This window comes from Urocampus carinirostris, chromosome 7 (assembly GCF_059441175.1).
Source record: "Urocampus carinirostris isolate Australia breed hairy pipefish chromosome 7, RoL_Ucar_1.0, whole genome shotgun sequence".
Lineage (NCBI taxonomy): Eukaryota > Metazoa > Chordata > Actinopteri > Syngnathiformes > Syngnathidae > Urocampus > Urocampus carinirostris.
Genome location: NC_142355.1, coordinates 7,217,662 through 7,240,687, shown reverse-complemented (window position 1 = coordinate 7,240,687; position 23,026 = coordinate 7,217,662). Strand labels below are relative to the sequence as shown.

The 23,026-nt window shown below is 42.9% G+C and overlaps 1 protein-coding gene and 1 long non-coding RNA gene across 3 annotated transcripts; one reads left to right on the top strand and one right to left on the bottom strand.

Annotated features, from left to right (window-relative positions):
- The first annotated feature begins 302 nt into the window (after nt 1-302).
- Nucleotides 303-9,068, top strand: LOC148362208 (uncharacterized). The gene is made up of 2 exons (XR_015850846.1): nt 303-772; nt 8,639-9,068. It is a non-coding gene; the product is annotated as an uncharacterized LOC148362208 (long non-coding RNA).
- Nucleotides 8,794-20,786, bottom strand: znf469 (zinc finger protein 469). 2 transcript variants are annotated; one of them, XM_088339620.1, is made up of 4 exons: nt 14,191-20,786; nt 13,110-14,043; nt 10,557-13,079; nt 8,794-10,472 (listed from the first exon to the last, which is right to left on the bottom strand). In XM_088339620.1, exons 1-4 carry the CDS (start codon nt 20,784-20,786, stop codon nt 9,837-9,839), a joined length of 10,689 nt encoding a protein of 3,562 aa, XP_088195746.1. In that variant the 3' UTR covers nt 8,794-9,836. The 2 variants fall into 2 exon arrangements, with proteins under 2 accessions (XP_088195746.1, XP_088195745.1); XM_088339619.1 differs by having other exon boundaries at nt 8,794-14,431; nt 14,513-20,786.
- Nucleotides 20,787-23,026: the final 2,240 nt, after the last annotated feature.

The following is a 23,026-nucleotide window of genomic DNA, read 5'->3' as shown; positions in this document are numbered from 1 at the left end:
AGACAAAAGATACTAAATATGAATAAAATTACTAAATTTTGTGCAGGTTTGGGGAGTAACGGAATACATGGAACGACAAAAATGACGTTGGCAAGCTGTTTGGATTTATTTTCAATTTGTTTCTGTCGTATTTTATGTTAGTTTTGCCGGAGATCAAAGAGATCAAAGCCAGGAGAGAAAGCTTACCACGTGTTGTGAGTCATCATTTTATTCATATTTAGTTTCTTTTGTCTTTTATTAGCGTATTTGGTATTGGAGTAATCCAAAAGTAATTGAAAGTAATCCAGTTAAAGTAACCCTACCCAACCCTGCATATTAGCAGTGAGGATAAAAGAGAACAAGAAGATAAAGGAACAAAAACAAGAAGATAAAGGAACAGAACAAGAAGATAAAGTAACAAAACAAGAAGATAAAGGAACAAAACAAGAAAATAACAGCCACAATTGGTGCTTTGCGAGTGGGGCCTGGCTTTGGACGACATCCAGTGGACATATTTCAAACTGCATTACATTGTTTGACATGATAAGATTTTTTTTCTCGTGTGCTTCTCCGAGCATTGTCTGGCGGATCGGATTAAATCTATTGGTACGCGTGATCCCTCCCAGGGGCTGTACGTTTGCCATGACTAGAGTCTAGTGTTTACTCATCTCTTTCCTTCCGTCTCCAGCTTACTTTGTGTTCCCAATAGGAATAACCGGAGCTACTTTCGGCCCGGGTGTCGTTACCGAAGACCGGTCTCTTGCGATTCTCCTCTGATGACGCCCCCATCCAGGTAGGCCCCAGGAGATGAGAGAAAAAAATGGAGGAGTCCAAATGAGGGATGGCGTTGTCAGAAAAGAAGGCAAGTGGACTCAGTGTTCCCTCTAAGCTGCGCGCATGCGCAATTGCGCACTGCTTGCAGAAAATCTAGCCAGCGCACAAAAACGAGGGCTCAAAATTACTAATTAAGAAGCGACTTAAGTCAAAGTTACAATGCATGAAAGTAAAAATACACGGGTTCCCCTGTGTCCTAAATGCGGTATTTTGAAGTTGAGTCGAAGTGGAACGAAGTTGAGTAAAGTTGGTAGAGTTTGTCGAGAACCGGCTTCATCGGCTCGGCTCACTAAAAAGACCCGGATCTTTCGGGTCCTAAACGGCTCTTCAGGTTGTTTTTGCTTCTTTAATCCCAACATGACCAAATATTAAGTAAAATTATGCACAAAATGACTTAAAGGAAGGAGGGAATAGAACAAAAAAGAAAAACATACCAAAATGAAAAAGGAGTGAAAAGCTGAGAAAAAAAAGAATCAAAAGGAAGAGAAAAAAGAAGGAAAATTTTTGAAAAAAAGCCAGAAAAAGAAAATAAAGAAATGTAGGAAAAAAGTAACTAGAGAACAAAAGGAAAAATGTAACAGCTCGGAAAAAATAAACACAATGAGACTTTTTTTAAAGGAATTAAAAAAAAAAGTAGAAAAAAAACACTGTTTGTGTTGCATTCAAATAGTTTCCAATGATATCAAGTGAATCTTGTTGCCAACATTGTACTTCCACTAAAAATGTGATTAAATACAGTTGTGTATCGTGCAACCGACTAAATAAGCCCCCCAAAATGTTAATATTATGCGACAAAATATATCAGGGAAAAAAAAGAAACGAATCTTGTAAAAGAATTGTTGTAAAAACAAACGACGTTTGTAGGCCGTACAACCTTTGCAATAGTCTCATCTCATCTCATCTCATTAGCCGTACCGCTTATCCTCGTTAGGGTCGCGGGGGGGGGGGGGCTCGAGCCGGGCAGTGGGCAGGGGGACACCCTGAACTGGTTGCCAGCCAATCGCAGGGCACACAGGGACAGACAACTCATTCGCTCATTCACACCTAGGGACAATTTGGACCGGCCAATTGACCTGAAATGCATGTTTTTGGAACGTGGGAGGAAACCGGAGTGCCCGGAGGAAACCCACGCAAGCACAAGGAGAACATACAAACTCCGCACAGGAAGTCTGGAGCTGGATTTGAACCCACGACAGGTTCCCATGACATGAACTGTGCCGCACAAGCGCTAACCACTGCGCTGCCTTTGCAATAGTACATGAGTCAATTCATTCAAAAGAGAAAAAAAAATTTGCATTGCCGAAAACTCAAAATGTAACGTGATGTCAAGTTTTGGACATGTTTGATAATGACTTAGTTGCCACACTTTGGATTGCCGTTGCTCACTGTTGTTTCAAGCGTTGCTCACTGACTTTGTGTGCACGCTCAGACCCGTGGAAAATTACAGGGAACATTGAGTGGACTGAGGTAAAAGCGAGAGAAGGGAGTAAAGCAGACCAAAAGGAGATGCTAAGTTGGAAGCGGGAGAAGAAATAGAGGCTGTCAGCAGACGGAGGGGAGAGAAGAGAAGATGAGAAGCGACAGGGAAGGATCCCCGCAAATGGAGGAAAGCCAAGAGATGCTATTTCAAGAGCCGGCTTCCTGATAACGTCGCTGCACTTCAAAGCGCAACGCTTTCCTGTCATGCTCCTGCCGGGCTCGGCCTCCAGAGGATCTTCTCATAGATCGCTTGATAAAAAGAGGCTTGCCACTGAGGAGTGGGATTCGTGTGTGCGGGTAGGGTTACTTTAACTGGATTACTTTCAATGACTTTTGGATTACTCCAATACCAAATATGCTAATAAAAGACAAAAGAAACTAAATAGGAATAAAATGGTGACGGCAGTAGCTCAGGAGGTAGAGCGCTCGTCTTGGGATCAAGAGATCGCAGTTCGAATCCCGGCTCGTCCGTGTTACATGTCGAAGTGTCCTTGGGTAAGACACTGAACCCCTAATACCCCCAATAAGCAGGTTAGCGTCTTACATGGCTGCAATACAAGGCCGCTATTGGGAAATGTGAAGCACACTGTGAAGCGCTTTGGGAAGTCATTGACTTGAATGCAGATCATTTCATGACTCACAACATGTGGTAAGCTTTCACTCCTGGCTTTGATCTCTTTGATCTCCAGCAAAACGAACATAAAATGCGACAGAAACAAAATGAAAATCAATCCAAACAGCTTGCCAACATCATTTTTGCCGTTCCATGTCTTATATTACTCCCCAAGCCTGCACAAAATTTAGTCATTTTATTCACATTTAGTTCCTTTTGTCTTTTATCAGCATATTTGGTATTGGAGTAATCCAAAAGTCATTGAAAGTAATCCAGTTAAAGTAACCCTACACAACCCTGTGTGCGGGAACGGAATAGTCTTCTTCCACACAGCTGCTGGGCTCCGTCACACACAGGATAGAGTAGTGCAGTGTTGAGTGCCTTACTTGTCACGGACCAGGGCAGGAACCAGAATTTAGAACCCACTCGCGTAACGTACTCACAATTTATTTGGGAGGGGAGGAATGCGCGCACACTCGATCCGGGGATCGATGGTCGCAGAAGTGGATTGAAATCCAAACAAAAGAGTAGTAAAAATCTAACATATCAGGCCAAAAACAAAATAGGATCAAATTCACAGACTAGGCATTTCACAGAGTTTAACAGGAGTCTTGCAGAAGTTTCACAGAAGTATCACAGACGCTCAGACAACTAACGGCTCAAAGGAAGCATTTAAGTACTGCCAAGGAGCAATCAGTCAATGCATCTCAGCCGGTGTCCATGGGCGGGGCCAATAGAGTGCCGTGGCAACCATGACAGAATCCGGCGCTACCCGGCTGGGACCAACTGGGCGCCATGGGGACCGTGACATTACTGAAAAAAGAACTAGGTACAGATCCTTGTTATTTTATTATTAAAGTAATCGCAGTACCCCACAGAGTACTCGAAAGTAGTGTGTCAAGCCGAAAGTAACTAGTTACAAATGGCCGGATTTTATCACCTTTTCCAAATTCAAGCACTTTTTAACGACTTTCAAAACCACTTTTTCAATCTCCCCAGTGCCAATGAAGGATTTTATACATTTGACTATAAAGGATTTTATACGATTGAATACAAGTTACATTTATTGAGTGATATGAAGATTTTCACCGAGTAGGCTGAAGTTCAATGACGGGTCACTCTGATCCGAATGCGGAAGGTTTTGTCTAGTTCTGTTAATAACAGGACTCTGACGCAGCACGGCAGGCATTGTTTGGAGAAGTTGTTTTGTTTAGTCCAGACAGCGGGACGCTCTTCTCCGAAATGGTGGGGCCCACGTGGGGGCTACCCTGGCACGCCCGTGGGAGGAGCCGGCACACCAGATTGCGGAAAAAACGTGCGTCCTTGTTATTTTATTATTAAAGTAATCGCAGTACACCACAGAGTACTCGAAAGTAGCCCGTCACGCCGAAAGTAACTAGTTACAAATGGCCGGATTTTCTCACCTTTTCCAAATTCAAGCACTTTTTACCGACTTTCAAAACCACTTTTTCAATCTCCCCAGTGAAGGATTTTATACATTTGACTATAAAAGATTTTATACGGTTGAATACAAGTTACATTTATTGAGTGCAATGAAGATTTTCACCGAGTAGGCTGAAGTTCAATGACAGGTCACGCTGATCCAAATGCGGTTTTGTCTAGTTCTGGTGATAACAGGACTCTGACGCAGGACGACAGGCATTGTTTGGAGAAGTTGTTTTGTTTGGTCCAGACAGCGGGACGCTCTTCTCCGAAATGGTGGGGCCCACGTGAGGGCTACTCTGGCACGCCCATGGGAGGAGCCGGCACACCAGATTCCGAAAAAGACATGGGTCCTTGTTATTTTATTATTAAAGTAATCGCAGTACCCCACAGAGTACTCGAAAGTAGCCCGTCACGCCTAAAGTAACTAGTTACAAATGGCCGTATTTTCTCACCTTTTTCAAATTCATGCACTTTTTAACGACTTTCAAAACCACTTTTTCAATCTCCCCAGTGAAGGATTTTATACATTTGACTATAATAGATTTTATACGGTTGAATACAAGTTACATTTATTGAGTGCAATGAAGATTTTCACCGAGTAGGCTGAAGTTCAATGACAGGTCACGCTGATCCAAATGCAGTTTTGTCTAGTTCTGGTGATAACAGGACTCTGACGCAGGACGGCAGGCATTGTTTGGAGAAGTTGTTTTGTTTGGTCCAGACCAATGTTCCCTCTAAGCTGCTAACGACATCAGGTCCACACAGACCCTTGATATTTTTAAGAGGAGGCTCAAGACCCATTTTTATTATGGCTATTAATACATCATTTTCACTGCATCGTTTGACTCGAATGTATGATATTTGCTCTATTAAGTATGTGTTAACAATGCCTGAGTTCAAAGAGCATTTAGAACTATATATTTTCACAGCGCCTATTTGGTTTTATCTTAATTTTAGCACCGCTGTTATGGGACTCGTTTCACATTAGGGGGGTATGAGGGGCGGGGTATGATTTCATGCTCGACCCTGGATTATTTTTGTTAGTGTAGCCTAAAAAATGGTCAAAGCAAGAAAAAGCCAGTTTCACATCCAGTCTGAACGCTAATTCAAACCCCCGAAAAGATGAAAAAAGAAGAGTTTATTAGAAGTTAAGGAATGAGCCGACTGAGGCTGCGATCATGACTTTGAGCCAGGAGATGGCAGCAGAGAGCAGCAATATTTTAAGTTTCGGGCACCACTTTCAACATATTTTACTGTCTGTCTCACATATTTATGTTTTTGTTCTACAGTTATTTTGTTATTATTATGATTTCAATATTTCCTCATACGGGGCCCCTATCACTGGTATGTTGTGGTTTGATAGCTGAAAATCCTTTCCTGAGTCCATCTATTGCCATCCCTATCAGTTTTTATGGATAAGACTCCTACACGTCCCTCTCCTCAGATGGTTAGGCTGTGCCTTGGCATAAGTGTATTTATTTTACAATATTATTTTGATTAAGTTTCTAAAGGATGGGCAGGACACCCGTATGATGCGGCAGGGGTAAACCAGTGAAAGCCGTTTTGATTAAAATGTACATGTTTTTATATTCTTTCAACCTTTATTAAAGTAATGATAATAACATTAAAGATAATGATAACGAAAACAACAATAATACTAATGTAATACTAATCCTAATAATACTAATATTACTACTACTACTACGACTACTACTACTACTACCATAACTAAAAATAATATTAATAAGAAAAATCCCTGCTAATCTTGGGACCCAAAGCTAGTGGATTGAAGGAGGGAGAACGGCCAATAGCAGAGTTTGTCATGATTGCCGGTTCAGAGCTCTTAAATGGAGCTCTCTCTCTCTCTCTCTCTCTCTCACACTTTCTTTCCCTCCATTTATCTCCCTCTCTATTTATGTCTCTCTTTTTTACACTCACTTTCTCTTTTTCTTCTTTCTCTCTCTCAATTTTAATTTTTCAATTTATCTTTGTCTCTGTCTTTCTGTCTATCATTTTCCCTTTCTCTTTTCTTCCCTCTTTCTTTTCTTTTGTTTTCTTTCTTTCTTTCTTTCTTTCTTTCTTTCTTTCTTTCTATTTATTTCCCTGCCTTTCTATATTTCTCTTTTTGCCTCTCTTTTTCCCTTCTCTTTTTCTCTTTTTTGTTTTCCCTCTCTTTTTGAAGGGGAATCGCTACTTTGCAGATTTTCACTTTTCGCGGGTTGTTTTGGTCCCCGTTAACCGGGTCTGAAAAATAATACCAATAAAATAAAATAATAAAAACATACAAAAAATAAATAAAATTATTATTATTTTTCTTTTAAGCATTTTTGAAGGGGCGTCACTGCTTCGCAGATTTTCACTTTTCGCAGGTGGTTTTGGTCCCCATTAACCGCGATAACCAAGGGATTACTGTATTTATCTCTCTCTCTCTCGCTCTCTCTCTCTCCCACTTTCTTTCCCTCCATTTATCTCCTTCTCTATTTATGTCTCTCTTTTTTACACTCACTTTCTCTTTTTCTTCTTTCTCTCTCTCATTTTTAATTTTTCAATTTATCTTTGTCTCTGTCTTTCTGTCTATCATTTTCCCTTTTCTCTTTTCTTCCCTTTCTTTTCTTTTGTTTTCTGTCTTTCTCTTTCTTTCTATCTTTCTTTCTTTCTTTCTCTCTATTTATTTCCCTCCCTTTCTATATTTCCCTTTTTGCCTCTCTTTTTCCCTTCTCTTTTTCTCTTTTTTGTTTTCCCTCTCTTTTTGAAGGGGAATCGCTACTTTGCAGATTTTCACTTTTCGCAGGTTGTTTTGGTCCCCATTAACCGGGTCTGAAAAATAATACCAATAAAATAAAATAATAAAAACATACAAAAAAATAAATAAAATTATTATTATTTTTTTTTTAAGCATTTTTGTAGGGGCGTCACTGCTTCGCAGATTTTCACTTTTCGCAGGTGGTTTTGGTCCCCATTAACCGCGATAACCGAGGGATTACTGTATTTCTCTCTCTCTCTCTCTCTCTCTCCCACTTTCTTTCCCTCCATTTATCTCCCTCTCTATTTATGTCTCTCTTTTTTACACTCAATTTCTCTTTTTCTTCTTTCTCTCTCTCATTTTTAATTTTTCAATTTATCTTTGTCTCTGTCTTTCTGTCTATCATTTTCCCTTTTCTCTTTTCTTCCCTCTTTCTTTTCTTTTGTTTTCTTTCTTTCTTTCTTTCTTTCTATTTATTTCCCTCCCTTTCTATATTTCCCTTTTTGCCTCTCTTTTTCCCTTCTCTTTTTCTCTTTTTTGTTTTCCCTCTCTTTTTGAAGGGGAATCGCTACTTTGCAGATTTTCACTTTTCGCGGGTTGTTTTGGTCCCCATTAACCGGGTCTGAAAAATAATACCAATAAAATAAAATAATAAAAACATACGAAAAAATAAATAAAATTATTATTATTTTTCTTTTAAGCATTTTTGAAGGGGCGTCAATGCTTCGCAGATTTTCACTTTTCGCAGGTGGTTTTGGTCCCCATTAACCGCGATAACCAAGGGATTACTGTATTTATCTCTCTCTCTCTCGCTCTCTCTCTCTCCCACTTTCTTTCCCTCCATTTATCTCCCTCTCTATTTATGTCTCTCTTTTTTACACTCACTTTCTCTTTTTCTTCTTTCTCTCTCTCATTTTTAATTTTTCAATGTATCTTTGTCTCTGTCTTTCTGTCTATCATTTTCCCTTTTCTCTTTTCTTCCCTCTTTCTTTTCTTTTGTTTTCTGTCTTTCTCTTTCTTTCTTTCTGTCTGTCTTTCTTTCTTTCTATTTATTTCCCTCCCTTTCTATATTTCTCTTTTTGCCTCTCTTTTTCCCTTCTCTTTATCTCTTTTTTGTTTTCCCTCTCTTTTTGAAGGGGCATCGCTACTTTGCAGATTTTCACTTTTCGCAGGTGGTTTTGGTCCCCATTAACCGCAATAACCGAGGGATTACTGTATTTCTCTCTCTCTCTCTCTCTCCCACTTTCTTTCTTTCCATTTATCTCCCTCTCTATTTATGTCTCTTTTTTACACTCACTTTATCTTTTTCGTCTTTCTCTCTCTCATTTTTCATTTTTCAATTTATCTTTGCCTCTGTCTTTCTGTCTATCACTTCCCTGTCTATCACAAACGAATTTGACTTCCCTGCTGTACGGTAAATATTAAGGGATTCTGTCTTGATGGATTTATAAGCCGCATTGTAGATTCCTTCATTAAAAAACTGAAAACCCTAATGAGTTGCATTTGTAGAGCAGACACCTCCCTTTCTTTTCTTTCCTTTTCAGGCTTCATCCTTCGGAACTCTTACCCACTCCATTTCCGCATGCAAGCCAGTGTGTACTATGGCTTTTTATTCCTATGTGACGGTGGCAAATACTCATGTAGGAATAGAAGCCACTTTACACGCGGTGAGACGACAACAGGAAGGAAGGAAAAGAGCCAGGAGGGATCGATACAAATCTTTAATAACAACTATAAAACAGGCACTTGGTGATCCACTTTACAGCTCGCGCGAGGCACCGACTGCGCATCTGCATTTCCCTTTCTGGTCGTTTCTTTTTTTGCTCATTATTAAAATAAAACTTTGACTGGAAGCTTTACACAGACCTACTTACAATACAATACAAAACCAGATAAGGACAGTATAAACAAACTGCAGCACCTTTTTTTTGTTGTCCAAGTAAATACTTTTCTGTATTAAACAGTTTGACGATCGCTTTTGTGGTGTGTGGTAGAGTTTTTGTACTAGTATCAGTGCACGGGAAGAACTCCGATTACAGGTGGAAGGACGGTAAAACCCTCTTATGCACCCGAGTTTATACAAAGGAATCTTTCCTAATGTTTGTATTGGAGCTGTTTCCAAATGGGGATTTCTCAGATCCACCGGTAAACACAACATGGTCAATGTGCTGTATAACTGCTACAGGTCTCATGTTCCCTTCTGAGGACTTTGGCATTCACATTACAATCAAAACATAACGTAGCACCATGTAACGTTTATACAAAAGGCTAATAGAATGCAGTGCATTAATGTTACAATAATACACGATAATATACCGGAAGCATGTACAAAGACAATAGTCCTGGTCGACAATTCTATAATTTGGTCCATCGGGGAGGAAGACGAAGGCCGACCGTGTGATGGATGCATCTCTTTAAAGAACGTATTTGACTGTCTTTTCAAGTAATATTTTTCTTTCTTTTTTTTAATAGACATCTGAAATATAATCTCTGGAACAGATAATATAAATTTATATATATATAATTCAAACAAGCAAAAAGCAGATTTGTTTCCTTTTTAGAAAATTCATATTCGGCATTTGTCCTCACATTTTGTGATACAAGCGCATGTACAAAGACAACATAAAGTGACTAGGTATTAAAATAGCATTTCACAGAAAAGAGCTGTGCAATCTCAATCCCCATCATGACTTTGGTATCCAGTCTCAGGAAGTGTGAAACGCAAAAGTCTTCAATGTATGCTCAGTTAAAAGATTCAGAAGTGTCCTTCCTTAGAGGAATCTTAAAGCTAGTGAGTTTCTGGCCAAATAGCTGGCTGAGGAGGTGGTTTTGGGACTCTGCTGTCCTGTACGAGTGGCTGTCTACCGATCGGACCCCTGGCTTCTGCCTGGACTTGTTCAAGGAATTGTTCATGGGGGGCAAAGTCACTTTGGAGATGGAGGTGTGTAGGGGCCGCCCCAATGACCCCTTTTTGCTTTTGTAGTCGCCATTGAGCGGGGCGGTAGCGTCGGCTTTCTTTGGCACGCAGCTATCGAGCATACTCCGTTTTAACGGCATCCCCAAAGCGGACGTCCGAACCTTGGATAGTATCTTGTTGCTCACGACGTCATCACGTGACGTGAGAACAGGGTAGTCGTTGGGGCAATCGAACTTTCTCTGCAAGGCGGGATTCAAACACTTGGCCGTTTGGTATTTCTTTTTGGCCCTCGGGTCCATGGCGAAGTTCTCCTGAGTCGCCGGGGAGGAATGTCTTGGCTGGCTGTTGGGGGATTTGACGTCCTTCCTTTTCTTTTGCACCTTGTGGGATTCTTTTTCCTCATTGGATGCTGACGCAGAGGATAAGGCCTTGGGTTGGAGGACCTGGGTTGATTCCGTCACCTTCATGCCGGATTTCACAACGTCGCTGGTTCTGACTTGGTCTTTCGGTTCCGGACTACCAGACAAAGCTTGTTGCTTGACGACGGCTCTTTGTGCGGAATTCTCTGCTGTCACATCAGTTACGAGCTGTGACTCGGGTGACTTTGCGGTGTCTTGCGGTCCTTTCTGTGTAGTACTTGATGGAAGGGAGTCGGTCATTTCCGAGGTTTCATTGATTTTGTTTGTCTCTTCCTTTTCTTCAGATTGTGACAGCAGGGGGGTTTCCACTTTAATGCACACAGACTCATTCTCTTCCTTTACATCACAGGGTTCGCTTGTCGATTGTCCATTACCTTCCGGATGGTGATTAGCCCCGGGTGTTATTTCAATTTGCTCTTCCTTGGGGGTAGTGGTGGAGGAGCCCACAGAAATACACTTTTCGAGCTCGAGCAGGATATCCGAGTAATCCTCGGCTACATCCTCAGTCTTCACGTTTGCGTCACTGTGGTAGTCTGTGGTGGTCTGTGTGGAGTCATCCAATGTGGGGATGGACTCTTTGGGGGTGAGGGTTTCTGAGGCTTGGTTTAGGTGCACCGATCCCACACTGGCGATTCCGCTGTCAGTGCTATTTTCCTGCAGGCTGTCGGAGAGAATCCTTCTCTTTTTGCTGGCGGGGGAATCGCATTGGTTATTATCTTTGCACGAAGACGCCTTGACCGGCCGGCGAACGCCTCGGAATTTGAAAATTTTGTTCCCCCCTGACAAGTGCTTTTCCATGTGGCGGTCAAACTGCTCCTTCTTAGAGAAGGTGTAGTTGCAGGTGCTGCAGATGAAAGACTTTTTAATCACGTGCATGACGTCAGCGCATAGCTCACAGGTGTAGAGGGTGGTGTGTTTGGAGTCTGCCTCATCCACCTCCTTGTGCGCTGTCTTTATGTGCTCATTGAGGTCCTGGGCCTCTTGATACGAGACCGGACATTTGTGGCACAGGAAAATCTTCTCCAAGTTGTGAACCACTAGATGGCGCTGAAGTTTGAAAGGTTTGGGAAAGCGTTTTCCACAGTGGTGGCAGTCTCGGGAGGGGTCTTTACAATTGGGGTGCATTTCCACATTTTTAGGCGCTTCAGTCTTGTGAATGACCTCAAGTTGGGTTACTGTGGTCTTGTTGCAACTCCCTCCAACGCCGCTTTTGGATTTGTTAAGTTTCTGCTCAGCTTCTTTAGGGACTTTACCTGCTTCCAAAGAGCTGCTAGTGGGAACTGCTTTGTTTTGTTCTTCAGTGGCTTTTCCAGTCTCTCTATTGGCTTTGCTAGGTCGTTGCTGCATGATTGAAGTAATAAACTTCTTCACAGCAGTTTCTTGCATGAAGCATCCTGGGATGGTTAACATGGAGCCCTGAGTCTGACCCCGGCGAGCAAATTGAGTGGCATGCTCTCGCAAATGCTCGTTGTACATCCACACGTCCGAGATCTCTTTCAAACACATCCCGCAAGCCCAAATCCCGGTTTTGTTTTTAGCGTGCTTCTCCCACAGATGGTCTCGCAACTGCTCCCTGGAGCTAAACTTGCGTTGGACGCACATGTAGCAGGTCGGCGGTGGCGATGGGTTGTGGGATAACTTGTGAAAGTTGAGCTCTCCAAGAGTGAGGAACCATGTGAAGCACACTTTGCACTTGTACTGCTTATCTTTGACCTTTATTCCGCCTTCTTGACGCTTTCGGCCTCGCCTTTCAGTTAATTTTTTAGACTGTTCTTCATCTTTGTTCTCAAGTTCAGCAGCCACAGTAGGAGAACCCCTCGGGACTTCTTTGCTACTGTCAAAGAACTGAACGTCAGGTAGTTGAAAGGTGGTGTTCACGTTTTGAATGTCAATGTGAATGTTACTAGCACTTTCTGTGGGATGCGGCTTGGCAGGTTTGGCATCCTCCTGCTGAGGCAGACGGCAAGCTGCCCCTGGCACTTCCGCTGTACTGATGACTTGGTCAGAGCTTATCGTAGATTGCGTATTCCGGACACTTAAATCCTGTGAGGTCCTCCATTCGGCTGAGGATTTATCAGCAGAGCTTTGAAATTGATTCAAAAGTTCCTTGTGTTGTTCTTGATCATTTTGCTTACCATCGCACACTGCATTAAGAGCACTGTTATGACACATATTTAACATGATGGTATCATCAATTGATATGGTCTCATATTCACAAGGGGTTGTTTGGTTGTTACTGAGCTCCTCCTCTGTTTGCCCATTGTGTGTTTCTTCTTGGGGGGTGCTTTCTTGAGCAATGACAGAATCAGACTCAAGCTTTTGCCTTTTATTTCTTTTTCCATAAACCCGCGGGCACTTTTTCCTCTTTGATTCTTCATCTCTCGGAAATAACTGTGAGAATACGATGTCGTCGTCAAGTAAGGCCTTCAGATCAGGACTTATTTCGGGAGGACAAAGAGAAGGCGGAGATAAACAATCAAGGGGGATTTGCTTGTCCGACAAGACATCATTTAATTCACACTTGACCTCGGTTGACACATTCCTAAGAATCTCTTGGGTAAGTATCTCATCAGACTGTCCATGATTAGGAATATGCTCTGTAGAAGCACACACCATTTTTATGGATGAGGGGTGTATCGTGGTAATTTTCTCTTCGATCGGTACATGGTTCTTACAGACTTGCCCTTTAACCTCCTCAGTGCGTATACTCCCTTCCGCATCCTTGAAAACAGCATTTTCACATAAAATATTCTTCTCAGTCAGAGATCTGGATGCATTGTCTGAGCCACAGTTTGAAGTCAGATGGAGAAGTGTTTCCTTTGTTCCAGTTCCACGTCTGTTAAGCTGTTCTTGCTCGAGGAGCACACCGCTTTTAAACTCAGGAGTTATAGCCTGAAGCAGGTCTGTTTTCAATATATTCAGAAGCTCATCTGAGAAGGGGTCAAGCTTGGGGTTTTCCTCGCTATTTTTGTTTTTGCAAGCGTTGCCATTCTTTTTTGTTTTGGTTGGAAACAGCAAATGACCCATTTCGTCCACTGCACGAGCCTTGTCTGCTATTTTTTCGGTGGCTGACTCATTTGCCGAAGCTTTTAATATTAGGCCGGTGTTTGTCTCTGTTATCTGATACATTTGGGTCGGAGAAGGCTGTGAGTCATCTTTATGTTCCTTCTCTCCAGTTTGTGATGCCTCGTAAATAAGCGACAGCCCCTGATTGCTTGATGTTGTGCTTGGTGGGCCAGCAGGCTTTTCACTTCTGGCTGCATGTTTCATGGCCTTGTGTCTTTTTAAACCTGGGACGGTCCTAAAACGCAGCAAGCAGATTTCACAGAGTACTTTCCCCTGTTGAAAGTTGTTTTGAACCTTTTTGGGTGAAGTTGTTTTTTTCAAACCCTTTCCAGGATCCAATGCGGGCTCATTCTCACAGAAGATGTGAGGAGGGGTGTGCAGAATATCTGAAATATCTGTGAGTACTGGTGACGATTCAACGTTTCTTTGGGTCAATTTGTTCGATTCACAGGGATCAAGCCCACTGTCATTAACCTCAGCTGTCGAGGTATCTTGAATTTCAGTTGAAATACACTTTTCTTGCATGCCCGGCGGTTCATTTATTAAACTTGTTTCATTTGTCTGAACCAGGTTTTGTGCGAATGTAGTGTCATTGGGAGCTTGTGTACCAACCAATGTTGGAATGAAGGATTGTTCAGAATCACAGCTGGCACTTGTTTTTATGTAGGGATCATCATCCAATTTGCTGGCTGGCGAGATTGGTATGTAGTCGAATTGAGTGAGATGCGGAGGCTCATCGCAGTTCTTGTAATTCAGAGGACTGAGCTGGAAATCATGTGCAGAGCCGTTTTTGTCGAATCTTTCTGACTGTTCTAGTGTTATGGGAGCAGAAGCTGGAAAATGTAAGCTGGTGTCAGGATTAGGGAGTTCAAGTAGCGGTGGGCTTGTCAAAGAACAGTCCAAATCCACTGTTGTCTCCATGGCCACATCACAGTCTGTGACCTCGTTTTGGTATTCATGGTCGGTACTGGGTAATCTTGTTCTTTCAATTGGACTTTTGTCAACAGGGGCATTACGTTGACTTTGATGCATGACTTCATAAGCGTCCACTTCCTGCATTTGTGCTAGAATTGGGCTGACAGGCGAAGAGGTGTGTACAAACGTACATTGGTCTCCTTCATCTCCCGCTATGCACGGTGAGTTTAGGTGGTTTGCCATAAAATCTACAGGTAGATCTTCTTTGATGTCATTAACATCTAAAAGGTCCTCTTTTTGCTGAATAGCATTAAAAGAGAGATTTGATTCAATCGTCAAAGAGTCATTTAGTTGAGGTGCTTTGCATGGATGATTTTTAACTTCGGTGGTATTGAGGGTTTCCATCTGGCCGAGGACTAACAGACTGTTTCGTCGTATTGATTGGGTGTCTGGAAGATTTAAAGCGCTCTGGGATATCTCTGTGTTGCATTCTAGTATTGGATGACAGGCCTTATTTGTTGCAGACACATTCAAAAAGCCTGAATTTGAGCTAACACTGTGAATCTCAACTAAGCATGAATCACTCCCGATGGTATTTTTGGCTTGGTCTTGTTGAACTTGGTCGATATTGGCCATCCCGTCTTGTGGTGACTTGTGAATGTCCGCTTCCAGAAAGCCGTCTTTCAAAAGCGGCGAGCCATCACGTTTCGAATGTAATGCATTTCCATTTTTGTCCGTGTCACTTTCCTCATCTGCATGTGAATGCACCGCGCTGGAGCGATGAGAAGATTTAATCAGCGTGTTCATCTCGGGTGCGAGCCCATCTGAAATTAATTCCGTCTCTGCCTCGATGCTGTTTTTGTTGGGCTCGCTTGGCTCTGATGAGATGGGTTGGTTAACACAGGCAGTGTGGTTAGCATTGTGAGAGAGAGGTGATTCTGATTCTCTGAGTATAAATTCAATATCATCCTTTTGCTCCTTGATATTTAAAGGTGAAAATGTATCTTGCTTTTCAGTAATTGCTATCTTTTCGTAATGTTCTTCTCCCTCAGCTGAATCTGGACTTGTGGGATTTGGCTTTCTGTGTACCGATGTAATGGATTCACTTTTGAAAAGAGAGTCAGAAATGACCTCAATACTTTTCATCAGGTTTTCTGAGTACTGGTTCTGTTGTAGAGCATCTTCTTTTCTTTCAACAGCTTTTTTAAGATTTTGCTTCTCTGGCTCTCCGTCATTGTGAAGGTGTGAATTTATCATTATGACATTTGAAGTGTCACCCTCTTTTTTGTCATAATGCTCAAGCGCCTGCGTATCATCTGGTGGGGAACTTTGGTGTCCACTCACTAGATCAAAGTGGAATGGACTTGTCCATGCAAGTTCTGTTTCATTGAAAGGCCCGGAAGACACTGGAGCATCCACAGTATCATTTTCAGACTCTTCACTCAGCCTTAAAGGTGAGAATTTGCTCATTTGCAGTTGCTTGGGGTCCTCTTGGCTGAGCGGGCTTTTCATCTTGGTTGTTTGCAGCTGGTTTTCAAGCTCGTTCACAATGCGCTTTATTTCCAACTCATCCTCAGAGGCACAGTTGTTCAGATTAGCGCTGTAATCAATAATTTTTTCAGGTAGAGACAAGGCCACATTGTTGTAGTCTGATTTCTTTTCATTGGGTTTTTCAAAATTTTCTTTGTAATGAGAAATCTCCTCTGGTAACACCGGGCTAACGATTAGGTTCCAGTCTCTTTGTTCCAGAAACGGAGAAAATGAGGGCACAAACTCATCTTTTTTGTCAACTTCGTTGTCCAAAGAATGGAAACCATCTTTTTGAATGGACATCTCAGAGTAAAGGCCGCTGTCGAATGCAGCCAGGTCGCCAAACATTGATGAAGTGTCAAATGTAAGAGGGGACTTCATGAGCCCCTGATCCTGATCCAGGGGGTAGGGCACGAGGTGCAATGAGTCTTTTTGTCTCAAGGGATGTTGGCTTTGGCTTGCTGAAAGGCACACTTCATCAACTAGGGAGGCACAAAGCGAATCGGGTTTGTGTATGTCGAGTTCATTTCCTAAAGCGATAGCCTTTGTTTCTTTAGATGGATTCTCAAACGAATCGCTGCCTGAAACATCGCCCTGGGAGGGACGCGGCTTCTGTCTTCTTTTGCCCTTTTTACTTTTGTCGACATTGGAATTTAATTCTTTGTTGTGAGTGGGAGAGTGTGAAATCAACTGTGACTGTTTGTTATCTGCAGTGCCAGTCTGGCTCTGTTGTTTGGGACACAGATTGTCAGTGTTTTCTAATGTTATTGCGCACAAACTGACTGATGCTTTTTTTTCTTTGCAGTTAGACAATTTGCTTTCATCAAATTGAGACACCAGATCTCCTGGGTTGCTGTTGCCAAATGTTATTTTTTCAAAAGCTGATGATGGTGGCATTTGGTCAACAATTTCTGATTGTGGAATTAAGTTTGCTGTTTTTTCTAGACTATCGTTGTTGTTGAAAGGATCGACTTTGTTGGCATTGCATTTCTTTAAAGATTTAGAGAATATCAGTGCCGTGGCACTGCTCCCGTTGCCTGACTTCTTTGGGGAGGGGATTCGATTTCTTTTTTTCACAGGAGATTTTTTCTCCTCGAGATCTTTAACAGTAGCCTTCTTCTCGTAGTCCGATTCGATGCGGTCGGCGCTTTTAGAGCTATCGCTCGAAACACTCACGGACATGCTGAGATCACTGCTGGTGGAGGACCTACTGCCCCTCCTATTTGGTTTCTGAGGACAACATTGCTTATCAGGTGAAAGCGAAATCTCATCACTTTTCTGAAGCTCAAACCATTCTTTTGAGTCCTGCCTCCACGCCGCTCTGTCCCGCTCAGTCCGAGCTCGCCACTTACACTCTTTTGTGTATGTGTATTTACAGCGGCTGCTTTGGTTAAGTCTACCTTGGCTTGCGATCTTCACTGGCTCGCATTCATCATCAGAGTCGGAAACATAATCGTACTCTCCAAACGCGGGGTTCTGCACGGCAGGGGTCAGTCTTTCCATCACCAGAGAAAATTGCAGGTTTTTGCTCCCTTTGACGTTAAGCTTATTTTTTTGTTGGACTATTTTATGTATTAGTTCTTTGCTCCAGGTGCCACTGCCGGTACTTCTCTTCTTGCTCTCCTTCACCGCAGACCTCAGGGTGGGCAAAGTGGAGGTTCGGACGGGCGTTGCCGCTCCGGGCGCAGATCTGTCCTTAAGATTGCAGCGTTCAGAGAATCTGCTGGATAAGAGAAACCTTGGGGTACTTGTGCTTTCGTCGTCACTTTTGCACAGCTTTCTGGCTTCTTTTACTTTACACTCCTTTTCCTTCATCTTCTCACTTGAGGCAGTTTTGGAATTTTTAGTGGAGGTTTCTTTTTTCATATTATTTCTCTGATCGCTTTCAAAATCTTGCAGCGATTTTGCAAGTTTGTCGTCGTGTGTTTTAGTTCTCCTCGAGCTGTCAACATTCAAGTCGAAAAAAGAATTTTCCTGTCTAGAAGAGCTGCTGTCAAGGGCTGCTTTTTTGTCTTTGTCCTCCATTACGACGGGTTCTTTCGTTTTCACGCACTGCTTGTTGGTTGTGGCTTTGACAGTGTTGAGGTCATCATCAACAAATGCATCGATAAAACTACTGTCTATCTCTGCATTGTCTGACTGATAACCAAGCCCGTTCAAAGCTTCTGTAATTAAGCTGTCCAACTTAGCATCCTCCATTTCCAGTTCAGGGAGAGGAACAGAGCTGTTGGCAGAACCAGAAAATAAGTTGAGTTTCAGTGGATCATCCTTGCTATCAACTTTACTTTCATTGTCTGTTGTCAGTTCCCCGTTCTTATTCAGGCCCAAAAGTGAAAGGTGAAGGTCAGATGAGCATAGAGACATCGAAACATTTTGTGGTGGTGCTTTCACTGGATCAGCGAGCAACTTCTTGCTGTCTTCGAGTTTTGGCATATTGGACTGCGTACAGTATTGCTTATGTCCTAGGAAAGAGGCAACATTGCTGAAGTTCTGATCGCACTGCTTACAAGTCAGAAGCACATCCAACTGATCAAGATTTGCAGTTGTCAACGAGGTAGGGAACATTTGATGGGCAGAGTACGGTGGGGGAGGCTGGTGATGCCCCATCCCATAACTGTCCATGTAACCTTTGCTCCCGTCCACTGCTGTCTTTGTGTGTGTGTTATTATGCAGGTATCCCATGACATTATCTTTGTCTCTGTCTGATGCATAAGGAAGGTTCGACCTTTGACCTTCGACACGAAACGGGTTAGGGTGAGTGTTCAGGCGATCGGAAGTTAACTGGGTTTTGGGCTGGTGGTAAAGCTGGACAGGGGCGGTCGACTTTGACATCTGACTATCCTCAGAAGTGCTGTTGACAGGGCTGGTGGAAGCCGGGGAGAGTGAAGAGCAAGTACTACTGGACGCCGGGGTATGTGCTGGCGAGGGCAAGGGGGATTCATAAGGCGACACCATCATAAGGCCCATGGGTGCAACTTGCAACTGGGAATAACTGTAGTTCCTAGATGGCGTTACCGCAATACTTTGGTTCAGCCCAAAATATAAAGCCTTATTTTTGGATTCGCACAGTTGTGCGTGACTCATTTCTACTTTGAAAGTCGAGACCTGTTTGACCGCCTCCTGTCTTGGGTTGGAAAATCCTTCGCTATTTCTGCTGCTATGAAACAAACTGGGGTTTTTTAGTGAGCTATTTTTATGTGATTTACTATCCTCCTGCCATTCTGGAGAGACCATGTAGGACACTTTATGATTGCTTGTTTTGCCTTTGAAACTCAATTCGGTTGCTGGACGTATTGGCTGCCAAGGCAGTCTTTTGTCTGGTGCTGACTGGTTCTGAAAAGGAAATTTGTCATTCACATCACTGTACTGAATTGAGTTTTGCTCCACTGATGAGAATGGCTTATTAGGCCCCTCCCATGAGTGGGGTAGCCCATTTAAAACGTGATTATTGGCATTTTTTTCAAATTGCACAGAACCTGTATGAACACGATTAATTGTTGAACTATTGATTGTCTTGTTCAGAAAGTGCATTTGTGAGTGTGGATTTGCTGTTGCATGGTGCACGGTTGCTTGTGTTCTTTGTGTGGCAGCTACGTCTTTCAGGTGACAGTTCTTTGTGTTGCCCGGAGCAACGGCAAAATCTTTACTGTCCGCTTGTCTGAGGCTGTCCGTGCTCTCCGACGGGGCGTTCTTCCCTTGCTTCTGTGAGATAGAAGAAGAGCTCTCACTGCTGGTGGAGTCTTCGCTCAGATTCCTGGTACACTGAATGGAGGCTGACACACCCTGAATGAACTGTGACTGATGGGCGTGAGGGTAATGGCTCCTGGGCTCTGGCTGTGGTTCATGACTGAATTTAGTGCTGTTCTGCATGAGGTCTGACCCCTCGGAGGGCATACAGGAAAATGGATGATGAGTGCTGTGCACAGAACCGAGGGTGGATTCTGTAAAGTCTTGGGGCTGAGGGTTCTGTTCACAAGTAAAGGAGTCAGAGTTCGAATCCTCCAGAAAATTGTATCCATAGGGGAAGGACCCATGCACGAGGGCATTTATCTTGTCCGAGTGAACAGTAGCCTTTTGCGATGAAGCGTAGTCGGTACCACCAAAAGTGTTGGAGGCGGTCAGCTGGAAGTCCGTCAAGGTGAGCTGGCCGTTGTTCTCCATTGCGGCCGTCTGCTGTTTCTGCAACAGGGGGATATGTTGGTGGCACGATCCCGGTGCAGGTGAGGTAAAGCTTGGAGAGGTAAGGTTGGAGGAGGCCTCCTGGAAACAGCGATTGTAGGCGAGTTCTTCTTGCTGTGTGTCAACCTCTCTCTCTGGTATGCCGGGGTTGTGGAATCTGTAGCTGTCCGAGACCAAGCCACGGCCCGCGTCCGGTTTGGCGGCCGGCGGAGCCTTCTGCTGCGGGTAGGCGATCCCAATGTTGAGCTTGGAGCGGGCGTTACCGATGCCGAGACTGTACAAGTGCTGGGGGTTGCTGCGCTCCGACTTTCCCGAGCGCTTACTCTTCTCTCTGCCTCGTCCCTTCCCGCTTGGCGACTGGGGGCTCCCTTTGCTGCCCGGCCAGGTTGCGCCGATGGCAATCTTAGACCTGTTCTGCAACGATCTGAAGTCGATTTTGCCCGCCTGCTGCGGCCGTATAACGGCCTCACGCTGCTGCGCTCCGTCACGTTCCTGCTTTACTTTGTCAAGCTTAGGCCTGGCATCGACCTGTGCGCCCGAAAAGTGCTCTGAAGAATCCTTTGTGGTTTTGACACTAGGCTGCTGCGCCGCTGTCCCCTCATCCTGCAGTTTGGACTCAGCGCCCTGCTCTTTGACAGCATGCGTACGCTGAGTCTCTCCTGCCATGGTGCACAAGAAGTGCTGGTGAGGCCCGCTTTTCAGATGAGGCGTCTTGCTGACACCGGCATCGTTTTCCAGACCGCATCAATCAGCAAATGTCCACTCGCAGGAAGTGCAAGGACTGGGCGGCGTGCTGTGCGCTCATCTCTTGACTTTCATTCTGGGCGGATGAGCTGGCAGCCCAGCGTGTCAAACCTGGAGGAACACAGATGAAAGAATATTATATTTAAGTTGAAAAGAGGAAAGAGGTCTAAATTTAGTGAAAGCTAGAGCTATTGTTGGTGATAGGAATGAGTGGAGAGGTCTTGTAAAAGGATAGTGGGATGTTTGGGTGCGTTCTAAGAGATGGGCAGGGCACCTGTATGATGCGGCAGGGGTAAACCAGTGAAAGTTGTCGGGCCCTGCTGTTGAACAAAGAGTGTGTTGTGTCATGCTGACCCGAGTGACATGGCTGCTTTCTTGTGTCCAGTTTCATCTGGAGGGACGAAAGCATGACCAACTTAGGTGCTGAGGTGCCTAACTTGTTTGGGTTGGCCATGGTCCAAAAACTTTTATGTGTGTTTTTTGGTGATTTTTTTCCCATTTGATTTATTTGTTATTGTATGTGTGTGTCTTGCTGTCGGTCATACCTCTTGAGGTATATGACCAAGGTAGATAGAGTTGAAATTGTCTTTATTGTCATTGATAACAACGTAGTAAAATGTTGAATGCAACATCATTAGACATGGCACTCTAGGGTAAAAATGCAACAAAGACCTTAAAGGAGCTGTACGGAATTTGGAACTTGCTATCTGCCACCATCTCCTGACTTAAAGTCATGATTGCAGCCTCAGTCAGCTTTTTCACACACACACACATATATATATAGCAATGATCAATAAACAAAAATGAGCAGGGTTGTAAAATATGGCATATGGCAGATTATTTGGTCATTTTCTTAAGAAATAAATGTTTTAGAAATAAAGTCATTCCTAAAGTTATAGAATTTGCTGTAAAAGGCAATTTGACTACTTTTTGTGATATATTTTCTATTTTTTCCAGTAAAAATAGATGGAAAACATAAAATAATAAACACCTAAATTAGCAAACGTATCTGCAAATTAAGCAAATAATTCTTTTTTTAGGTAGAATAGAAACATTTAATGGCATTTGCCACATTTAGTAATTATACTATTCTTTATTATAGTAGTTAAATCTTAAAATACAATTTACAAGCCTGGGGTTGATATTTTTCTCCCCGTGTTGGCCAGCAGAGAGCACCATTGCGTCAAGTTAATTTACTTCCAAGGCCCAACTCCACAATCTTATTGTCAAACCATCACATTCTTTTTGATAAAACTAAAATAAACAAAGTATATTGACAGTGCGAGTGTTTGTCTTAAGATACATCATTTCATCTTAGTCTTAAAGTGACGGCACAGGAAAGGAACAGACAGGGAAGGTAGGGTTACTTTAACTTGATTACTTTCAATTTCTTTTGGATTACTCCAATACCAAATATGCTAATAAAAGACAAAAGAAACTAAATATGATAGAGAGAGAGAGAGAGAGAGAAAGAGAAAGAGAAAGAGAAAGAGAAAGAGAAAGAGAAAGAGAAAGAGAAAGAGAGAGAGAGAGAGAGAGAGAGAGAGAGAGAGAGAGAGAGAGAGAGAGAGAGAGAGAGAGATAGATAGATAGATAGATAGATAGATAGATAGATAGATAGATTGATTAATAAAATGACTAAATTTTGTGCAGGCTTGGGGAGTAACGGAATACATGGAACGGAGAAAATGATGTTGGCAAGCTGTTTGGATTTATTTTCATTTTGTTTCTGTCGCGTTTTATGTTAGTTTTGCCGGAGATCAAAGAGATCAAAGCCAGGAGAGAAAGCTTACCACGTGTTGTGAGTCATCATTTTGTTCATATTCAGTTTATTTTGTCTTTTATTAGCATATTTGGTATTGGAGTAATCCAAAAGTCATTGAAAGTAATCCAGTTAAAGTAACCCTACCGGACCCTGGGAACAGAACAGGATAATACAAACACCGCACCAGTTAGAAATATTTGACAGTTGTGAAATGATTCACAGATTCCTTTCGCACAGTGACACAATGATGCCGAAAAAGAATTAGATCATGGAGGAATATTTGGCATGAGCTGCTCAGTCATATGTGCTGCCTTTCCGATGGCATCCCAGACACTGCCGATCCGGTCCTAGTTTACTTTGGCCACAAATCCTGTCCTTTTCTTTTTAAGTCCAGACC